The 22,386-nt window shown below is 44.5% G+C and overlaps 1 protein-coding gene across 2 annotated transcripts; it reads left to right on the forward strand.

The window, feature by feature from the left end:
- The first annotated feature begins 932 nt into the window (after positions 1–932).
- aplnra (apelin receptor a) lies at positions 933–21,715 on the forward strand. 2 transcript variants are annotated; one of them, XR_011883677.1, is made up of 7 exons: positions 933–1,981; positions 2,763–2,866; positions 10,291–10,960; positions 11,872–12,092; positions 15,588–15,724; positions 20,495–20,744; positions 21,201–21,715. XR_011883677.1 is itself a non-coding variant. In XM_072247593.1 (2 exons), the coding sequence occupies exons 1-2, from the start codon at positions 984–986 to the stop codon at positions 2,791–2,793; spliced, it is 1,029 nt and encodes a 342-aa protein (XP_072103694.1). In that variant the 5' UTR covers positions 933–983; the 3' UTR covers positions 2,794–4,915. The 2 variants fall into 2 exon arrangements, 1 of the variants encoding a protein (XP_072103694.1); XM_072247593.1 differs by lacking the exons at positions 10,291–10,960; positions 11,872–12,092; positions 15,588–15,724; positions 20,495–20,744; positions 21,201–21,715 and having other exon boundaries at positions 2,763–4,915.
- The last annotated feature ends 671 nt before the right edge of the window (positions 21,716–22,386 follow it).

Consider the following 22,386-nt stretch of genomic DNA (forward strand, 5'->3'; position numbering starts at 1 on the left):
AGTTCTTGAAGGAGACTTGGTACCATTGACAGAATTTTTTGTGTGTTTTGATCTTTGAAGCCTCTTTTAGTGCGTCAGTAACAAGGTCCCTCAAATTTGTTCTATGAAAGGTCGCTGATGTAATACAAATATGTTCTCTCTCGGTGACTTTTCACGCTTAATTTCTCGGACCCAAAGTATTTCGCACCCCCTGAGATCCAGTCAAACTCCAGTCAATGTTTTTGTTTTATTTTACTATCTAGATCCCAGTCTGTTATTCCACGTTATCACCGGTTAGTTTTCTATTTGATAGGGCAGCATTTTCACAGTTGACTGTCCCTCCCGTCTCCCTCTAAACTCACAACTGTGCAGGGGCCTGTATTAAATCTGCGCTTTAAAAGAGGCTTAGTGCTTCGGATGCTGCCTTGACTTTAATTCTGCGATTTAAAAATGTTTCTGTGCTTTGGATACTGCCTTGACTCTAATTCTGCGATTTAAAAGTGTTTCAATGCTTTGGGTGCAGCCTTGGGTTAGGTGTCGCCTGCCCTTCGCGGTTAATTTGTTACTGCCTGGTTCTTGCAGTGTAATCTCAGTACCGCTTGTGATCTCAGGGCTTCTGCCCGCTAATTCACTAAATGCAAACTGAATTGACCATTTTAAAGAATTTCATTTTCTTATTGAGGAACGGAGGTAGTTCTAATTATTCCGCACAGCCCCCCACTCCATTGTCAGTTCCACATTCCGAACCCGACACAAACATTCTCAATGCTGAAGGAGCATCATTTAGGAGGGAGTTCTACTGTGAGGCTGTTTGTAAACAAGCCTCGTGAATGTCTCTTTAAGGATTGGCGTTGGTGAGTACTGCGTAATCGAATCTGCCCCCTTCGGAATTGCTGATTGGCGTTATCCTGGGAGGGGGGGTCCACCGGTGGGGGCGGAACCTGGGGTATATCAACTCTCACAGCAAGCCCAAAAGCGCGGCGATTTTTTGGAGAGACTTCACGATGGTTGACTGTATGATTGAGATGGAGAACGGCAGTTACCTGGTGGACGGTCCCTGCGCAAACGAGAGTGAGGTGTGCAATTACACCGACTGGGAGCACTCTACCTCGGTGGTTCCGGTGCTCTACATGCTGGTTTTTGTCTTCGGACTGTCGGGAAATGGAGTGGTCATCTGCACGGTGTGGAGATCTCGCACCAAGAGGAGATCGGCTGACACCTACATCGGGAACCTGGCGCTGGCGGACTTGGCCTTTGTGGTGACCCTACCTCTGTGGGCTGTGTACGCCGCTCTAGACTATCACTGGCCCTTCGGCTGGTTGCTCTGTAAAGTCAGCAGCTACGTTGTGATGATCAACATGTACGCCAGCGTCTTCTGCCTGACCTGTCTCAGCTTTGACCGGTACCTGGCCATCGTGCACTCCCTGTCCAGCAACAAGCTGCGTTCCAGCCGCACTACACTACTCTGCTTGGCTGCCATCTGGGTCCTGGCCGGGCTGCTGGCCCTCCCTGCCTTACTCCTGCGGAAAACAGAGGAAAAGGAGAACATAACCTTGTGCGCCATGGACTATACCTGGGTGGCGAGCGAAGACACCGAGCATCTTTGGATCGGGGGGCTCAGCCTTTTCGCTAGCTTCTTGGGCTTCATCCTACCCTTCCTACTGATGTCCACCTTCTACTGCGCCATCGCCAACACCGTCACCAGGCACTTCCAGAACGTCAAGAAAGAAGAGCAGAAGAAGAAGCGTCTGCTGAAGATCATCAGCGCCCTGGTGTTGGTTTTTGCCATCTGCTGGCTTCCCTTCCACGTTATCAAGACCCTCGATGCCCTGTTCTGGCTGGATGTCATCTCCAACCACTGCTCGTTAGATGTCTTCCTCCAGGTGGCCCACCCTTACGCCACTTGCCTTGCCTACATCAACAGCTGCCTCAACCCGTTTCTCTACGCCTTCTTCGACCAGCGTTTCCGATCCCAGTGTCTGTCCGTGCTGCGCTGCTCCAGGTTAAAGAAAGCTCTGCACGTCTCCATCACCTCCATCTCCACCAGCATGAGCAACCCGACCAAAAGCGAGGCTCCCTCCTCCGCCACTAAGGTGTAGCGCCCTGCGGGATTTGGGAGTCCAGACTACTCCCAAGTACTCTGCCCATTCACTGCTTCCACTCGGTGACTCCGATCTCCCCACCCAAACCGGGACAACTTCTTGGCCTGGAACCTGCAGCAGCTCCCCCAACCCTACCCGCCTCCCGGCTCTGTCCACTACACCGAGTGAAGTGAGGCAGTTCGGGGCGTGGGGGCCGCCGTTTTAGGTACGGCCAGTTCTCCAGCCGCGGGTTAATCAATGATCTCCCACGCCCCTGGAAATAATGCTGTCGGTAGCCTCATTCTAGGAGATGGTTAAAGAAATGACTTGTCCTGATGCTTACGTCTGTTTGATAACTGGGGGTTGGGGTTGGAATGGGGAGGTGGGGTTATGTGCTCCTGAGACAGAAGCCGGTTTCTTCTGAAAGATGTTCTCTCTCTCTCTCTCTTTGCGGGATGCTCCCTCACCCTCTCCGCTGCACCCCCTACCCCAACATTTCAGCTCCCCTTTTATTCCTCTCCCCCCCATCACCCCCTTCGGTCCCCCCGGCACAGTCGGGCGCGCTGCAAGGACGTCCCCCCCCCCGCACCCCGCCTCACCCCCGGACGGTAGTTGCGATGTCGGCGTGAACTTGCCGCTCCGCCCTGATACGTGCGAGCGGTGGCGGGAGCTCTGAACGTTTGCTCTCTGGCTTTCCCACAGCGCTCCCAAGTGGATCCCACCCGGCTGGTAGCCCCGAGCGGCGGTATCTGAGGGTGGGGAGTGAATGCAGAACTGTGCCCTTGCCTGAAGAAGCGACTGTTTGGGTAAACATGTATATTTATTTTGCTTTTGGCTACAGCTTGTGCTGAAAACCCAGATGGAAAGCTGAGATATATTTTATAAATATAGCCTGCTTTTGCTGGTTTACAATTTAATAATGGCTGACAGAAACACATGAAACCTTCACTGTGTATTTTTCACTCATGATAAATCAGGGATCTAAGCGTTAAATCGACCAGTGACTTTTAAAAAAATATATCGTTCCTGCTTATTAATATTTTGTGACAAATTCCTCGCCGTGGCTCTGTTCATGTAACCTCGAGTCCTTGTACTTACACTGTTCGTCATCTTTGCCTGTCGACACGACTAACCAATGATACCCGAGATAGATTATCAGGGACATACAAGTGACTTAAAATTAATCTGGGTTCTCAGTTTTCTGGAGGCTGGCTTCAGACAGTGTGCCGTCTATTTGACTGGACGCGTGGAAACAGTACGCACAAAGCGCTCTGTGTTCCTGACGGCAGATGCCAGTCTGGGCTGGGTGACCACACATGCTGCTCCTGTAAAGCAAATTATGCAGTCAAACCTAACAAAGGAGAGAGCTACAGCTTTAATGTTAGCATCTGTATAACCAGCTGTCATCCCAAGCGTCCTGAATAGCTCCATTTTATCTTGCTCTGCCGGGAACGCGACGGGCCGAACAGCCTCACCGAGCACACAAAATTGCGACTCTCGCCTCGACAGAGTTTCACTGGTGCTCTGCAACCCACTTAGTACCTCACCCTTGCTTCAAGTTGTAACCTGAATTAAAAACAAATGCTGGAAACGTGAGCCTAGTAAAATAAGGGGGGAAAAAACTGTTTTAATAATTTTGGTGGAGACTGAAAAGCAAACTCCTTTGTAGGAATAGCTGAAAGAGTGAGGAATCTCTGATCACTCTTGTATGCTCCTGTGTTACAAAGAGGCAGCTAATTCCTTACAGCAGCATAATATTTAATCAATGCGCCTTGAGCATCTTTTAAATTGATTAAGTTCCACTCAAGTGGGACAACGCTTTACTATTCCAGTAACCCGGGTTCGATTCCTGCCATAGTCTGTAAGGAATTTGGAGCTTCTCTCCACGACCTAAGTGAGTTTCCTCCGGGTGCTCTGAATGTAATGGTCATTGTAACTTGTCCCGTGATCAGGCCAGGGTTAAATCGGGGGTCACTGGGCAGTGTGGTTCGAAGAGCCGGAAGGGCCTGTTCCACACTATATCTCAATAAAATAAAATAAAATAATAAATTTTAAAAATGCAACAGATTGTTAATGGATCTGTATCTTGTAAATGTTTTTTTTCTCTTAATCTGCCTCGTACTTAAACTTTGAGAGTTAAAGACAACAGCATAGTTCTCAGGTAAAATAAAAGCAGCTTATCTGTTGCCAGCTTTGCTGGACCAGGTATATAGGAGCAGACACGATGGGCCGAATAGCCCAATTCTGCTCCTATATCTTGTGGTCTTGTATACCTGGCCGGAGAGAATGCACACCCAAAGGTAAACATTTGTACTTTAACAATTGCAAGTGCTTTCATTGGAGACCCTACTAACGAGGACAAAGTACACAATTAACTGCCTGCTTGTGATACTCTATTTGCATATTTTGGTCAGAGTTATAATGGGGTTCATTATTTTAATGAGAAGATGAACTATTTTCATTTTGTAGTGCCTTCTAGAGCTTTTGTTGTTGCCAAAATGTTTTGTTACTGCTGAGTTCTACGGAAAGAACCTTTCACGTTTGGCTTAATTATGAGCACAGCAGAATTTTTGAATTGTGTACCAACTGCAAGTGTTGTGATTGTATGAGTTGGTGTGATCGTTTATAAGAACCAGTAAGAAACTGGAGATTTCATTTGCCATAATATTTGATATGGCTACATTTTGCTTTATATTTGTTTAATATCAATTATTTCTGGACTTTTATATCACTGTCTGACTGTGGATCAGTTTGACATCTTGTTACATTTACAACAGTGTGTCTTATTATTGTATAATGCGCATCTGTGTCTTCCTACAAAATAAAGCTCTCCAATTGGAGAATAAAGCTTCAAACATGCTATGGTGTATGCTTTTTATTGTGATTTATAATATTGATATTTGAAATGTAATCTGCATTTTATAGTTTGTTTCTTACACTTCCCCAGACCATGCCTACTTCTCACACGTCATTCATTTGCTAATTCTTAATTACATGCTAATTACATTTGTGAAAGTATGTTCCATTTTTCAGCAATCCTCCATCACACACATTTGCTAGTGTCTAAATTATGATTTGTTTCACCAAGTTTCTGGAATATTTTTACTCTCCCTCTCTTTCTGTAGTGTTTTACAGAAGCAGTCTGGTACGGTTTTAACAAAGAACACGCATGACATAGCACCTCTGAAACTTGGCATCGAATGGTTCAAATGGTTTAATCTAATATCAGAGACTGTATACTGTACACAACCTGAAATTCTTACTCTTTGCAGACATCCACAAAACAAGAAACCTCATAGAATGAATGAACCCTGAAGCCCCCTTCCCCCATTTGCAGCAGCCAAATCACCGCCACCCCAACCCCACCATGCCCACCATAGCAAAAGCCCCCAAAGATCTAGAGTCCATCAAAAACTACAGACCATGACCTTGCACTTCAGTATCTCAGACAAGCTGTCTCTCAGTGAGAAAGAGAGAGGTCGCTCCTCTGCAGCAACGAGAGTGGAGACCAGCAGCCCCAAAGCAGTTCACATTGATATAACCATATAACAATTACAGCTTCTCGGCCATCTCGGCCCTTCTAGTCAAACTCTTACTCTCACCTAGTCCCACCGACCTGCACTCAGCCGATAACCCTCCATTCCTTTCCTGTCCATAAACCTATCCAATTTTACTTTAAATGACAATATCAAACCTGCCTCTACCACTTCTGCTGGAAGCTCATTCCACACAGCTACCACTCTCTGAGTAAAGAAGTTCCCCCTCATGTTACCCCTAAACTTTTGCCCTTTAACTCTCAACTCATGTCCTCTTGTTTGAATCTCCCCCACTCTCAATGGAAAAAGCCTATCTGAATAGAATGATAATTTTAAACAGAACACATAAAAATTGCTGGTGAATGCAGCAGGCCAGGCAGCATCTATAGGAAGAGGTACAGTCGATGTTTCGGGCCGAGATCCTTCGTCAGGACTAATTGAAAGAAGAGTTAGTAAGCGATTTGAAAGTGGGAGGGAGAGGGATGGAGCTAAGAGTTGATTGGCAAAATGGATATGAGAGGATCATGGGATGGGAGGCCTAAGGAGAAAGAAAGGGAGAGGGGGGAAGCCCAGAGGATGGGCAAGGAGTATAGTGAGAGAGACAGGGAGAAAAAGGAGAGAGAAAAAAATAAAAATAAATAAAATTATATATATAATAAATAAATGAATAACGGATGGGGGGGACGTCGGGGAGGCGGGGTATTAACGGAAGTTAAAGAAGTCAATGTCCATGCCATCAGGTTGGAGGCTACCCAGACGGAATATAAGGTGTTGTTCCTCCAACCTGAGTGTGACTTCATCTTGACAGTAGAGGAGGCTGTGGATAGACATGTCAGAATGGGAATGGGATGTGGAATTAAAATGTGTGGCCACTGGGAGACCCGAGACCCGACGCAGGATGGGAGACCGTTTCGCTGAACACCTACGCTCAGTCCGCCAGAGAAAGCAGGGTCTCCCAGTGGCCACACATTTTAATTCCACATCTCATTCACATTCTGATCAACTTTCCAGCTCTCAAATGCATCTCCCCCATTTCACGCACATCTGCTCTCCATCCTCCCGCCACCCCACTAGGAATAGGGTTCCCCTTGTCCTCACCTACCACCCCACCAGCCTCCGGGTCCAACATATTATTCTCCATAACTTCCGTCACCTCCAACGAGATCCCACCACTAAGCACATCTTTCCCTCCCCCACCCCCGCTTTCCGCAGGGATCGTTCCCTACGCGACTCTCTTTTCCATTCATACCCCCATCCCTCCCAACCGATCTCCCTCCTGACACTTATCCTTGTAAGCGGAACAAGTGCTACACATGCCCTTACACTTCCTCCCTCACAACCATTCAGGGCCCCAGACAGTCCTTCCAGGTGAGGCAACACTTCACCTGTGAGTCGACTGGGGTGATATACTGTGTCCAGTGCTCCCGATGCGGCCTTCTTTATATTGGCGAGACCCGACGCAGACTGGGAGATCGTTTCACTGAACACCTACGCTCTGTCCTCCAGAGAAAACAGGATCTCCCAGTGGCCACGCGTTTTAATTCCACGTCCCATTCCCATTCTGATATGTCTATCCACGGCCTCCTCTACTGTCAAGATGAAGCCACACTCAGGTTGGAGGAACAACACCTTATATTCCGTCTGGGTAGCCTCCAACCTGATGGCATGAACATTGACTTCTCAAACTTCCGTTAATGCCCCACCTCCCCCTCATACCCCATCCTTATTTATTTATATACACACGTTCTTTTTCTCTCTGTCCTTTTTCTCCCTCTGTCCCTCTCACTATACCCCTTGCCCATCCCCTGGGCTTCCCCCCCCTTTCCTTCTCCCTGGGCCTCCTGTCCCATGATCCTCTCATATCCCTTTTGCCAATCACCTGTCCAGCTCTTGGCTCCATCCCTCCCCTCCTGTCTTCTCCTATCATTTTGGATCTCCCCCTCTCCCTCCCACTTTCAAATCTCTTACTAGCTCTTCCTTCAGTTAGTCCTGATGAAGGGTCTCAGCCTGAAACTTCAACTGTACCTCTCCCTAGAGATGCTGCCTGGCCTGCTGCGTTCACCAGCAACTTTTATGTGCCCTTCAGCAGGACGTGGTTTCTAACAAAACCAGCTTTATGTGTCAAGATGAAGAACTTTGGTTTAACAAAGGATTTGAGACAGTAGCAGTAGCAGCAAACCAGATTCAATTCCCGCTGCTGCCTGTAAGGAGTTTGTACGTTCTCCCTGTGACCACATGAGTTTCCTCTGGGTGCTCTGGTTTCCTCCCACAGTCCAAAGACGTACCGGTTGGCAGATTAAATTGGTTATTGTAGATTGTCTTGTGATTAGGCTCGGATTAAATCGGGGGATTGCTGGGCAGTGTGGCTCGAAGGCCCTATTCCATGCTCAATATTGATAAAAAATATAACTTTCTGTTAGCCATTTGTATGCTAACGCTTTCCAGTAAGGTGCACTTCTACTATTTTTAAGACACCCAAGTACATTTCTCCTATTAGATCCCTCGGTCACTGAAAGTTTTAGTTAATTTGCTTAGAACATTTAACAACTCTGGTTCTGAGAGGAAAGCTGAAGGTTTTTTTTGGAAATCATCATCATTAATTGTTAACATGGTGAAACCACAGCACAGGTCTACATGCAGGCAAATACTTAAAATAACTTTCAATAGATAAGGCTGTGAACTTTCAACCTGCACTGCATCTTACTGCAACAATGAGCCTATTGTCAGAAATGGGTCTTTGCAGAACTTGCATTCAAAACTCAATCTTTCAGCCCTTAGTGTTGATTGATTAAGATCTCATGAAAATCCTTTTGAGATCCTCACTTTCATAAATGTCTTCAGCTAATGTTTGCTCTCTTGTCATTCAGTCATCAGGAGAACACGTAACTGTACTTGCTAGTTCTGAAAGCATGTGGAGTTGTACTGCTGAAGACTTGAGTAACCGGATCCTCTCCTGGTTTCCAAGCTCCTGGCTATAAAAATGAAACTGATTTGCGCTCTGTCAGTTACCGCTGCTGATGTTAGAGAAGGTCACCGGACATCAATCTGTTTTCAATTATCAGCAACGTGACAGATGGAGTTATCAGAAATGTTCTCCATAAGATATAGGAGCAGAATGAGACCACTCAACCCAGTGAGTCTGCTCTGCACTGGATCATCAATGAGTTATTTTCCCTACCTTCTCCTATAACCTTCAACTAATCAAGAACCTATCAACCTCCATTTTAAATATAGCCAATGATTTTACTTCCACATATATCTGTGGAAATGAATTCCACAGATTCACCATCCTCTGTAAAGAAATTCACCCTCACCTCTGTTCTAAAGAGATGACCTTGAATTCTGAGGTGTGCCCATTGGTCGCAGACTCCCGCACTATTGGAAGACATCTTCTTCATGTCCACTCCATCTAGGTATTTCAAGCATTTCTCATAAAGTGTGTTCTAACCAATGATAAGCACAACACTTCTTAGGGCAACACACACGAAGTGCTGGAGGAACTCAGAAGGTCAGGCAGCAACTATGGAAATGAATAAACAGTCGACGTTTTGGACCAAGACACTTCTTCAGGACTGGACAGGAAGGGGAAAGATGTGATTTCACCATGACAACTCGTCTGGACTGTATTAAGCCTTGGTGCAATCAGTGCTGGAATAGTTGGTTTCCATGCTGACGTAAGAGTGACTGTCATTGAGATGAAAGCAGCACTGAAATACGTCTGATGTTAGCGGAGGTCACAGGACAAAGCAATTCCAGTTGCTGAAGTCACTTCTGGCTCAAAGAAACATGGTTGTGCTTGTTGAAGGGTAATGATCTCAGTCTAGGACCGGGATTAAACTTCCACACCTACAACATTCCCTCCAAGTTAACTTTACTAATGAGCTTCTCGCTTTTACCTGCACAGTGTCCGTTCAATTTACAATTCATCAAGTCACAAAACAGCCTCTGCCTGAGACAGCATCATTAGATAAGTAACAAATAGCATTAATACCACATGCATTCAGGCATTGCTCATAAATAATCCTTAGCAAATCCTGCTCACCTTCTGACATCATTATCACTGGAATTTTTAAAATCCAGCAATCCCTTCTTGATCTCGGTGATTGGGTTTGTCTGCTTTGGAAAGTTCCTAATCTTATTCTACAAATCTGACCGTAAACATATGTCTCTGCTGAATTGAGGGAATTCTACCATTAGTATTCAACACATCCCTTGATCTCCTATTTGTGATTAGTCATATAATTATGATTGATAGAATCAAAATCAGAATCAGGTTTAATGTTGTGAAATTTATTAACTTTGCAGCAATACATGATAATAGAGAGGGAAAAACTGTTAGTTACAGTAAGAATATATATGTATATCAAATAGTTAAATTAAGTTAGTGCAAAATCATAAATTAAAAAAAGTAGTGAGGTGGTGTTCATGGGTTCAATGTCTATTCAGAGATCAGATGGCAGAGGGAAAGAAACTGTTCCTGAATCACTGAGTGTGTGCCTTCAGATTTTGTACCTGCTCCCTGATGGTAACAGTGAGAACAAGGCATGTCCAGGGTTGTGGGGTCCTTAATGATGGACAATGCCTTTCTGAGGCATGATGCGAAGGGCTAAAAACAGAAGTTAATGTGTAAACCATTTCTGTGCTGGTGTTACTGCTATCTGTGATAAGCTTCTTTGTTTTTGTTATTACCCAAGGAGACGCAGCAGACCTGGACCCGTTGTAAATACTCCTTTGTTGAGATGGCCTCTCCGTGCAGTGACGTTCGATGAATACCAGCTGCCAGCTTGTTGCTTACAAACATCGCTAACAAAGCCAACCCAGATGAAACTTCCACTGCCATTGAGCTGGCAGAGAGAAGGGTATTTGAAGTCCCGTGTACAAGCTCAGAGGTCCGCAGGAAGAACAGCCTAGGAGCCTGTGTAAATGATCTCTGTGAGGGTGGAGTGGTAGCTCGTGCCCCGTCCACCATGAGGTCTGACCCGGGACGGCTCCTTTGTCCACTGAAGCTAATGAAACTGAAGCCAGCCGGTGGTGTAGTGGGATCAGCTCCGGCCCTTCGAGGTAAATGGCCCCAGGTTCGAATACGGCCGACTCCTTGCACGCTGGGATTGAGCATCGAGCGAGCACTTCAGATAAATGCTAAAGAAACAGTAACGTTGCTGCCGGACGTGCCATAAGGCACGGAAAGGAACAACAACAAAGCTCACGAAATGAAAGACCAAATGGCCATTGACTAAGAGACCCTTGGTTGAGGACTGAAGGATAGAGATGAGCACATGGAAGAAATATTCATGCGGGCTTAAGGACTGAATATGAAGACTGGATGGAGGAGAAAAAAAGGAAAGCTATGTCACTTGTGTCCAAGTGGGTAAAACCTGCAGCAATAAACTGCTCACCAACTGTCTCCTGTTGTTAAATATAGAATTTTATACTCTTGACCTTTCACTGAACAACTAGTTGCTTCTTGTCCAAGAAGCAGTCAAGTCGTTTTGGTTGGGACCATCAAATGAAACCCTATCTGCTCCCACAGGTGGATGTAAAATGTCCCATTCCAGAGTTTGCAGGGAAGGATGGGAGTTATCCCTGGTGTCTCACCCATTATTTATCACTCAGTAAGCATTGTTTAAAGTAAAGGCCCTCAGGTCATGAACATTTTGTTGATTTGTGGGAGTTGGCTTGCTGATTATTGTATTTCCCACACTTTAGCGGGTACCACATTTCAAAGTATTTAGTGTTTTGGAGCATCAAGAAAGAGAAATTAACTGAATTTCAATAACAAGAGTCCTTCTTTTGGGAGCTCAGTTGGAGACACGGTTGCCTTTGAGAAGGCCTGCTCCCATGGCTTCACCTGACCCTGATCAGGGGGTGGGGGGGGTGCTGAGCAGGTGCTACGCCTTGCCCAGGGTGTCCTGCAGGCTAGCGGAGGGAAGGAGCACCTTACACCTCCTTTGGTAAAGAGAGAGACTTATCTCCACCCCACCACCCAATGTTACAACGTACGTTCAAAGATTCAAAGTACGTACTCGGTATATGACCCTGAGATTCCCCATAGACAGCCATAAAACAAAAAAACCATGGAAACCATTCAAAGATGAACGTCAACCCTCCCCCTGCACAAAAAAAACACAGAAATGCATAAATAGCAATGAAAAAAGAGAGTAAAACACACAATATAAAACTCAAAAATTTACAAGAGTCCGGGCATATTCAGTTCAGTCTAGTTCCATATCTGCAGATAAAACTACAAATAAAGCTAATCTTTCTTCTTTAATCAGTTTGAATCTTTAAGTGGAAGCTCAGGGTCACTCCCACGGACTGAGCACAGGTGTTCTGCAGAGCGATTGCCCCACGTGTGTTTGGCTTCTCCAGTGCAGAGGAGACATTGAACATAGTATACAGATTGCAATGCTAAGAGTATGTGAGACGTCCGGTGCTGGAATCCTGTTGGAGCTGGCAGAAGTTGTGAAGACGGTCCACGAGGATGATCGGGAGGAAGGTAAGGACCTGGGCAAATCTGATCCTGTTGTGTCCAGGAGGAGGAAGGGGTGAAAGTGGGGGTGTGCGAAATAGACGAGATCAGTCTCACTAGAATCCATAAAGCTGGAGTGGGGGCAAGTCATCTTCAACCCCAAAGGAGAGAGGATATTAAAAATGATTTCAAAATTATTTGCGTAGAGAATCCCGCACAGGATCAAAATAAGCTGCAGAGAGTTGAAAGCTCAGTCAGCTCCATCGTGGGCAGTAGCCTCTCCAGCAACCAGGACACCTCTAAGGAGTGAGGCCTCAAAAAGGTGGCGTCCATCATTAAGGACCCCCATCACCCAGGACATGCCCTCTTCTCATTGCTACCATCAGGGAGGAGGTACAGGAGCCTGAAGTGATTCAGGAACAGCTTCTTGCCCTCTGCCATCTGATTTCTGAATGAACATTGAACCCATGAATACTACCTCACTACTTTTTTTTCGCACTACTTAATTAATTTAACATATATATATAATTCACAGTTTTGCTCTAATTTACAGTTTTATTATTATGTATTACAACGTACTGCTGCCACATAACAACGAATTTCACGACACATGCGGATGATATTAAACCTGATTCTGATTCTGAATCTAAATTGCGTGGGGCTTTCCCTGTGCAGAGTCCCAAATAATCACTAGTGCTTTAAAAAAATGGCAACAACATAAAATCAGGCCATTTCCTTTCCAGAGACAGATGGTAAAGAATTTGGCTGCGAAACACTCAGTTTATTGCAAACAGAGTCTGTTTTTAGCTCCTTTCACCATCACACGCCTTCAAACAGGCCCTTCACATTCTACCTCTGGCTCATTGAAGTGGGAATAATCACTGACAAAAGCTCAGCAAAGTTTGTTTGGAAATCTGCTGACTCCTACAAAAAGAAAATCAGGGATATCTGGTCTGCGTTGACAAGTGGCTTCCTCTTCCCCTGAGCCACTATTTCTGACTTGTGCTTGTTGATTTCCCCTCATAAAAGGGACCTGTGTGCATTGGGTTGTCTCTGCGCCTAGAACTCGGCCCTCTGCCACTTTCCTCCTTGTCCTCAGGAAGGGACTGGAATCTAAACAGAATGGAGCGAGATTTGAAAAAAAAATGGCCAGTCTCACCGCTCAAAGATAAAGACTTTTATTCCAAAGCGAGCCAGCTGTCAGGGATTTCCTGAGAACCGCGTATCCTTGGAGACACGGTTTTAGGCCCTGCTTCATTCGTTTATTTTGGCTTTGGAAGGGAAAAACACACAATGTTGACTTATTCAAGGAGGCTTCTTTCAAAGGGTTTGAACACACTCCTGTCAGAAGCTGTTCCTGAAAGAACCAACATTTGCTTTAGTAAATGGGCTCAGATTTATTAAAGAGTGTAAATTGTGGAAAGGGGGAGGGGTAGGGAAATGTTAAACCCATAATGCAACACATTACCAGGCCTGAAAACAATCCCAGCCATCATTTTCAAACATATAACACTGCTCATAAGGGAAGGCTTGGAAAACTTTCCAAAGGGAAAAGAGGGTGGAGGGAGCCAGAGATCTGAAAGGCCTCATTAGAGGAGCCAGGCAAAGAAAGACTTGTGTTTATAAAATGTCTTTCATCACATCACAAAGTATTTTATAATTACGTGTAGTTACTGTTAAGGCAGGAAACACCACAGCTAATTTACACAAAGCATGCTCCCACAAAAGGCTGGAGACGCAAGCGACTGCAGATGCTGGAATCCGGAGCAACAGACAAAGTGCTGGACAAGCTCAGCAGGTCGAGCAGCATCTGTGGGGGAGTGGGGGGAAGGGAAGGCCCACGTTTTGGGTCGACGCTGTTCGACCTGCTGACTTCCTCCAGCAGAGTTTTCATTGTCCCCTAAACAACTGTTTGATGATAATCAGATGATCTTTTCCATTGATGTTGAGGAGGGATTAATACGGACTCGAACACTTGGGATAGATCCAGTGGTACTATTTGATATCATGCCATGAGATCTTTTATATCCAACTCTGAGAGTAGTTCGGACTTTGCTTCAGCATTTCATCTGGAAAACTGCACAAGATCAAAGTAAGCTGTAAGTTCAGTTAGCTCTATCATGGGCACTAGCCTCTCCTGCATCCAGTACACCAGTCCTCATCAAACAATCAGAAGTGGAAAGGGTGAGGAATTTTAAGTTCCTGGGTGTCAACATCTCTGAGGATCTATCCTGGGCCCAACATATCGATGCAGCTTTAAAGAAGGCACAACATATTTCATTAGGAGTTTGAGGAGATTTGGTACGTCACCAAAGATACTCGCAAATTTCTACAGATGTTCTGTGGAGAGCATTCTGACTGGCTGAACCACCGTCTGGTATGGGTGGAGGGGGCTACTGCACAGGATCGTGGTAAGCTGCAGAAAATTGTAAACTCAGTTGGCTCCATCATGGGACTAGCTTCCCCAGCACCCCCAAGGAGCGATGCCTCAGAAAGTCGACATCCATCGTTAAGGATCCCCATCACCCACGACATGCCTTCTTCTCATTGCTACCATTAGGAAGGAGGTAAAGCACACGCTCAATGATTCAGGAATAGCTTCTTCCCCTCTGCCATCAGAATTCTGAATGGACATTGAACCCATGAACACCACCTCTCTACTTTTTTCTCTCTTTTGACACTAGTTACTTAATTTAACTTTCTTTATGTATATATATATATATATCAGGTGGTGGCGTGGAGATGCGTCTTCACCAATGGAGGTGTAAGGTGCTCCTTCCTTCCACTAGCCTGCAGCTCATCCTCGGGCAAGGTGTAGCCCCTGCCTAGACACCCCTCCACCCCCGATCATGGTCACATGAAGCCATGGGAGCAGGTGGTGGATGGTCGTATGAGCAGCCGGTGCACATCACAAGTCCTGGTTATGCGACCACTGACACCAGGCAGACAATCTCTGAGGGGTATTGATAATGGCTAGGGTCACCCGTCTTGTAAAGACACTGCCCAGAAGGAGGCAATGGCAAACACTTCTGTAGAAAAGTTTCCCAGGAACAATCGTGGTCATGGAAAGACCATGATCACCCACGTCACATGACACGGCACATAATGATGATGAATATATACACTTCTTACTGTAATTACAGGTTTTTTATTATTATGTATAAGATAATGAGATGCAATGATCATGTGGATAGTGAGAGGCTTTTTCCCAGGGCTGAAATGGCTAGCCTGAGAGGGCACAGTTTTAAGGTGCTTGGAAGCAGGTACAGAGGAGATGTCAACAGTGAATTTTTTATGCAGAGAGTGATGAGTGCATGGAATGGGTTGCCAGCAATGGTGGTGGTGGCGAATACAATGGGGTCTTTTAAGTGACTCCTGGATAGGTACAAGGAGCTTAGAAAAATAGAGGGCCATTGGTAATCCGAGGTAATTCCTAAAGTAAGTACATGTTCGGCACAGGTTTTTGTTTCTGACCTCTATCCTCAGACCCCATTTTGATTGTTTTTCACCTTGTTTCCATAGAGATTGGAGCCCACTCTTTCCAGTGGCTGGGCAGTCTCTCGATTCACATTCAGGTGACTGGCCACTGACGTTAAACTGTGAGTGGGATTATCTGATAAACTGCAGCACTTCACCAATGTTCCAAAGCCTAAATGATGGTAAGATTCAGAATTCATAGTTGCTTATTATACCCACAGCATCAATAAAGAGGCTTTTTTTTGGCTCCAACAGCCCTTATTTTTAACTACCTTATCCCGTGAAAGGAGAGAGGTGATTGGGATGAGAGTGATGATGGCCGTGGACTGTTTTGAGTGAAGTTTGGATTATGGCAGGAGAGCTGGCAGTCTCTTTCTTTCTTTCTTTTTAAATCTTTTTATTGAATAAGTATACAAAGGGTAAACCATAAAGGCACTAATACACTGTTAGAAATTACAGGAGATATTAATACAGAAGAAAAAATTGATACAAACAGTGCAATTTAAACATAAAATAATATGGTAAAATAATAGTATACTAATTTTTATATATATATATATCAATAGAGAAAAGGGAAAAAAACCCAAAAAAAGACCCCAAAAAAAACCCACCATGCAACTAAACTAAAAGCAAAGCAAAGCAATGGGCTAACTTGGAAACAGGTAGAGTTAAAGAACTTAAAATCACGTCCTCAAACCCGACCTCCATTAAAAACAGTTAAAAAAAAAAAGCAAGAAGGGAATATAAATATGGAACAAAAGAGAAAAAAAATTACATTAAATGAAAATATTGAATAAAAGATCTCCAGGTCTGTTCAAATTTAAGTGAGGAATCATAAAGATTGCTTCTAATTTTCTCCAAATTTAAGCATAATATCGTCTGGGAAAACCAAAAAAAGGTAGTTGGAGCATTAGGCTCTTTCCAATGTTGTAAGATACATCTTTTCGCCATTAAAGTAAGAAATGCAATCATTCTACGGGCTGAAGGGGAAAGATTACTGGAAATTTTAGGTAATCCAAAGATAGCAGCAATAGGATGAGGAGAGATATCTATATTCAATACCTTTGAGATAATATTAAAAATGTCTCTCCAAAAAGTTTCAAGAGTAGGACAAGACCAAAACATATGAGTTAAAGAGGCTATCTGCCCCGGACATCTATCACAAAAAGGATCAATGTGAGAATAAAAATGAGCTAATTTATCTTTGGACATATGTGCTCTATGAACAACTTTAAATTGAATTAGGGAATGTTTAGCACAGATAGAGGAAGTATTGACTAATTGTAAAATCTGCCCCCAGTCATCCACGGAAATAATAGAACCCAATTCTTGTTCCCAATCTGACCTAAGGCAGTCTCTACTCCATGGGTTCCCAGCTTAAGATCGACAGACCCCTCGGTTAATGGAAGGAGGCCATGGCATCAAAAAAGATTGGTAACCCCCTGCTCTAAATGTAAAGAAAAATATCTGCAGGTCACGGAAGCCACAAAACCAAACAGAATGTTTGTTCAACAGCAGCTGACACCCACCTCGACATCTGGAAAAGATTCATCTTCACACATATCATTCCAGTACCTCCAGATATTTCTCGAACAGTGATAATGAAATCAACAGGGACATATTCAATTAGACCATAAGAAATAGGAGCAGAATTAGGCCATTCAGCCTATCGAGTCTGCTCTGCCATTTCATCATGGCAGATCCATTTCCCTCCCAACTCCTTTCTCCTGCCTTCTCCCTGTAACCTTTCACACCCTGACTAATCAAGAACCTGTCAACCTCCTCCCTAAACACACACAGTGCCCTGGTCTCCACAGGAGCCTGTGATAATGAATTCCACAGCAGTTCTGTGCAACCTGTTCTCTTGTTTGTTCACCGACTCTTCTCAATTCTGCTGCTACCCAACTACTCCACTCAATCACTTCGGCTTACCTTTGGGATGTGAGAGAAAACTCGAGCGCATGAGCGCCCAGTCCATCACAGGAAAAGCCCTCCCCATCACTGAGCACATCTGCAGGGGCACTGTCACAGGAAAACAGCATCCCTCATCAGGGACCCCCACCACCCAGGACATGCTCTCTTCTCACTGCTGCCATCAGGTGGAAGGTACAGGAGCCTCAGGACTCGCACCACCAGATTCAGGAACAGTTACTACCCCTCAACCATCAGGCTCTTGAACCAAAGGGGATAACTTCACTTGCCCCATCACTGAACACAGCGCAGCACATCACACAAACCAATCTTCTGTCCTTGGACTCACTTTACACCACACGCTGTCGGAGCAGAGCTGCCAGGATAATCAAGGACAAGACCCACCCAGCCAACACACTTTTTGTCCCTCTTCCCTTCGGGAGAAGGCTCAGGAGCTTGAAGACTCATATGGCCAGATTTGGGAACAGCTTCTTTCCAACTGTGATTAGACTGCTGAATGGATCCTGAGCCAGATCTGGGCTGTACCCTCCAAATATCCGGACTTGCCTCTCAGTTATTTTTGCACTACCTTACTTTCCCTTTTCTATTTTCTATTTATGATTTATAATTTAAATTTTTAATATTTACTATCGATTTGTAATCCAGGGAGTGTGAAGCGCAGAATCAAATATCGCTGTGATGATTATATGCTCTAGTATCAATTGTTTGGCAACAATAAAGTAAAGTAAGTAAATGTTCCCACAACCTATAGACTCACTTTCAAGGACTCTTCATTTCTTGATATTTATTGCTTATTTATTTATTATTATTATTTCTTTCTTTTTGGATTTGCAGTTTGTTGTCTTTTGCACACCGCTTGAACGTCTAATTTGGTGTGGTCTTTCATTGATTCTGTTATGGTTATTATTCTATGGATTTATTGAGTATGCCTGCAAGAAAATGAATCTGTGAGTTGTATATGGTGACATATATGGGCTTTGATAATAAATTGACTTTGAACTTTGGAAGCAGCATCCATCATCAAAGCCTCCCACCATCTGGACCATGCCTTCTTCTCACGACTACCATCGGACAGAGGCTACAGAATCCTTACAGCATTTAGTGAGTCCAAGCCAGTAGACACAAAGCAGACAGGTGCCCAGCCAATGGCCGTTCTGGAATACTTGCCTGGCTGGTGGAGATGGGGATAGGTTTGAATTCCCTGAAAGGTTATATCCCCCCGAGAGACTCGTGTGCTTTGCTCTGCAGCTTCACAGAAGTTTGAAAGATCCCAAATCCTGTCTGACTCCTGAGAGTAAATTTGGCCTCGCTCTGCCTGGAGGAGGAGGTGACTCATGAGTTCTTAGCAGCAATGAATGCAGGATGAATAAATATTTGATGCCATTCCATTATCTGATAAATGTGGTAAACAATGATCTGTTGCTAGACACAAATTCTGCCAGTGTACCATGTATAGCAAATACCCAACTGAGTTCTTCAGTGGCGTGTCCTGTTAGCTTTCAAGTGTGGTTTGATGTCTGTCCATTTTGAGAACAAGAGAATTGTTATTCTCTGCTTGGTGAAGATGGACCCGCACCGGTATGAGGGGTCAAGTTGCTGATTTCCACTGTTGCCTGCATATTTTCACGTCTTTCAGCTTTGGCCAGATGCTGCCAATTCTGTTTGTCGCCTGGCTAGACTGCATTTCGAAGAATCCTTGGCATAAATGCTCTTGGTCCATGTTTTTAAGCTGCACTGGTCATCTGACAATCCAAACATTCTGCTTGGAAAGGCAATAAACTTTCATCTGGACTCTTGCCCAGACTGGACCATTCTCTCAAAGTGTGTCTGTAGATTCACTTCTGTGGTGCATTTTGCTGCGTTTCCCGAGCAACCTGAATGGCTGCAACTGGGAAATCCTCGAATGGAAGTTTCTGAGTGAAAATTGACCGTTCATAACCTCTATCAGAAGATTCATCCATTGATCTGAATAGTGTCAGTATTTACATATTGTTTTCATGAACAATGATCAATTGAAAGATCAGGTTTTCCTGGCAAAATGTATCACTTTTGTATCATAGAGGCTGCCATTGTTTGAAATACCATTCTAGGTCCTAGAATTACCAGTAGTGGTTATGACAACAAACTGTCGAGTCAGTTACTTTGAAGATAATTAAAAATGTTGATCATTTAAGTCTATTGTCTGTGCATCATTCGGTCTTTTGGAGTTTTTAAAACTGCCTTTGAAGCCAAACTTAGCTGTGCCTAGGAAGTGTTACACATATTTCGGTGAGGAAGTTGCGAAACTGAAATATTTTGGAGCAAATGTTTACAATCAGATCAAGGTGTCCTCTCGCAGTGTGATCTTCGTCATGCCTTTGCATTAGGACTCGGTGCAGATCACCTCCGGTTAATGAGTGACACACACAGAACGCTGGAGGAAGTCCAGTCCTGCCGAAAGGTCTCAGCACGAAATGTCGACTGTACTTTTTTCCACAGATGCTGCCCGGCCTGCAGGAAGGAGCTACTCTGGTGACAAGTACTTGCTGACCAGTGGCACCTTGCACTAACAGTACAAACGTATCGCCCCGATAACATTGTGAATGCGTATACTGGGGGACGTCCTGAATGTAAAGAAAGGCATGCACTGATTTTGTATTTCTTACAAATAGCTTTTTATGAATAAAATTTATTTTTGAAATTAAAAAAAAACCCTTGCTCAGATCTCTGTGTAACAAATAGCAGGGTAGCATAGCCGTTTACATGACACTATTTGAGTGCCAGTCACCCTGGTTCAATTCCAAAGCTGTCTGTAAGGAGTTTGTACGTTCTCCCCATGACCATGTAGTTTCCTCCGGGTGCTCTGGTTTCCTCCCAAAGTCCAAAGACATACTGGTTAGTAGTTTAATTAGTCACATGGGTGTAATTAGGCAGCACAGGCATGTTAGACCGGAAGGGCCTATTACTGTGTTGTATCTCTGAATCTAAATCATTCAGAATATATCTTAATTTTAAAAAATTTAATCTGATTTCTTTTTTAGTGAAGATGCCTGTCAAATGCGGAGGAATTCATTTCACCTTTCTGGAGTACAACGAGACCCCATAAGGTCATGAGGCACCATGCGGCCAGGGGAATGAGCTGCCATGCACTATGCCACCAAGCCACCATCTTCGTCAAGTACCCATGCCACCGCCAGGGTATGAGCAATCAGCTGGCAGAGAAGAACGCCAGCGGAGCAGTCAGCAAACTCTCACCCACACAGAAAGGCAGAACAGATCCGACCAGCTGTTGTGAGTCACGAACTGGGTCCTCTCTGCGCTGGCTAGCCAGTAACCTGCCTCTATCTTCTTCTCCACCCCACCACCATAACCATCTTAGCATCAGGCACCTAACTAAACTTTTTCCATAATGGAAAGTGACCTCCTGCCTAACAAATTTTCATATGATAAAGGTTCTTTAGAAATATAATCTCTTCATTAATCTGGGGAGGTGTCTATTAACTAAATTATTGATCTGCTGGTTCAAGTAATTCTCTCTTTCCCACCATATTTTTATTGTGTTTGGTATAAATTATTTTAGTACAGTATTTTCATAGTGAGGTATATGTAATGCATCCTAGCCATTATTTAAGTGGCTTCAGAAGAGGGAAACGTAAGTGATGTCAGCAAACCAAAGAGAATTCTATCTGTCTCTTTGATTGTTTCTAGCACTTACCAAGATCTAACTGTACATCCATTGTTTTCTAGATGATCCAAGCAGACCTATCAGCAACCTACATCCAGCTCAGTCTGATCCAATTCTTTGGACCAATCTCTGCTCTCAGCCGGTGGAAAATAAACCACTCAAGCAAACACCTGATGCTATGTGTGTTTCTGGTTTTTGGTTACTCTGTTATTTGTTGCTATTTTACGTGACATCGAACAGGGCGGACGGGCTCTGGTCCTGCAGTCAACTAACGACGCAGCGCTAAATCTAACTGAACTGAACTAAGCTGACCATTCCCAGACTGTTGCAAGGACTCTGCAGTTTGATGTTTAATATTCCGTGCGTTATTTGTCATTTTTTGTCATTTGCGCGATTTGTTCTTTTTTTTTGCACGTTGGGTGTTTGATGTTTTCTTTGAACGGGGTCCATGGTGTTTCTTTGTTCCCACGGCCGTCTGCAGGAAAATGAATCTCAGGGTTGTATACTGCATGCACACATTGACAATAAATGTACATTGAGTCTTTGAATCTTTGAAACGCAGCCAGGTAAAAATATTCAGAGTTGCCATGTAGGTGAAGTAATGTCTAAGTTTGCTCATGCTCTCCATGTAAACTGAGACTCTGTTTAGCTTTACCTGATTTTCTCTCTCCATCCTGTAATGAATACAGAAATCCTTCCCTTCCTCCCTGTTTTATTGGCAGAGGGGTTCAGCAGCTGGCTGGCGGACGCTGGTGAGTGTGACTCAAAATACCAACCTTTGGCAGCCTAACAGCAAACTTCATATTCACACCTTCCACAGACATGGGGAGGACGATGTCGACCCTGGATGGGGAGGCTCGAACCAGGGGTCACATTCTCAAAACACAGGGAAAGGCCACACAGGACAGAGAAGGAGAAAAATTCCTTTACACAGGGGATTCAACTCACTTACTGACTCATGCAGGGCAGAGATTAATAAGTCTTTGGATATCAAAGGAATCAACTGTTAAAAGGGAGGTGAAGCTGAAGTAAAAGGTGTGTCACGTACTTTCTATGTGTGGGAGCAGGCACGGATGGCTGCTCGTTTCAGACGTGCTGACTGCAGTTCTCCACCATCTGATCACAAGCTTACACTGCTTTCTACAGTCCTCCACACACACGAGGGGTCTCAGCCCGAAACCTCACCCGTTCTGACTCCCCTCCACAGATGCCGTCTGACCTGCTGAGTTCCTCCGGCATTTTGTTGCT

This window comes from Mobula birostris, chromosome 31, assembly GCF_030028105.1.
Source record: "Mobula birostris isolate sMobBir1 chromosome 31, sMobBir1.hap1, whole genome shotgun sequence".
In the NCBI taxonomy this organism is placed as follows: Eukaryota; Metazoa; Chordata; class Chondrichthyes; order Myliobatiformes; family Myliobatidae; genus Mobula; species Mobula birostris.

What these genes read in the sequence shown, in the direction of transcription:
- aplnra (XM_072247593.1), top strand. Translation starts at nt 984, where the DNA reads ATGGTTGACTGTATGATTGAGATGGAGAACGGCAGTTACCTGGTGGAC. An exon ending in TCCGTGCTGCGCTGCTCCAG is followed by an intron (nt 1,982 to 2,762) that starts GTTAAAGAAAGC and finishes GCTTTCCCACAG; the next exon opens with CGCTCCCAAGTGGATCCCAC.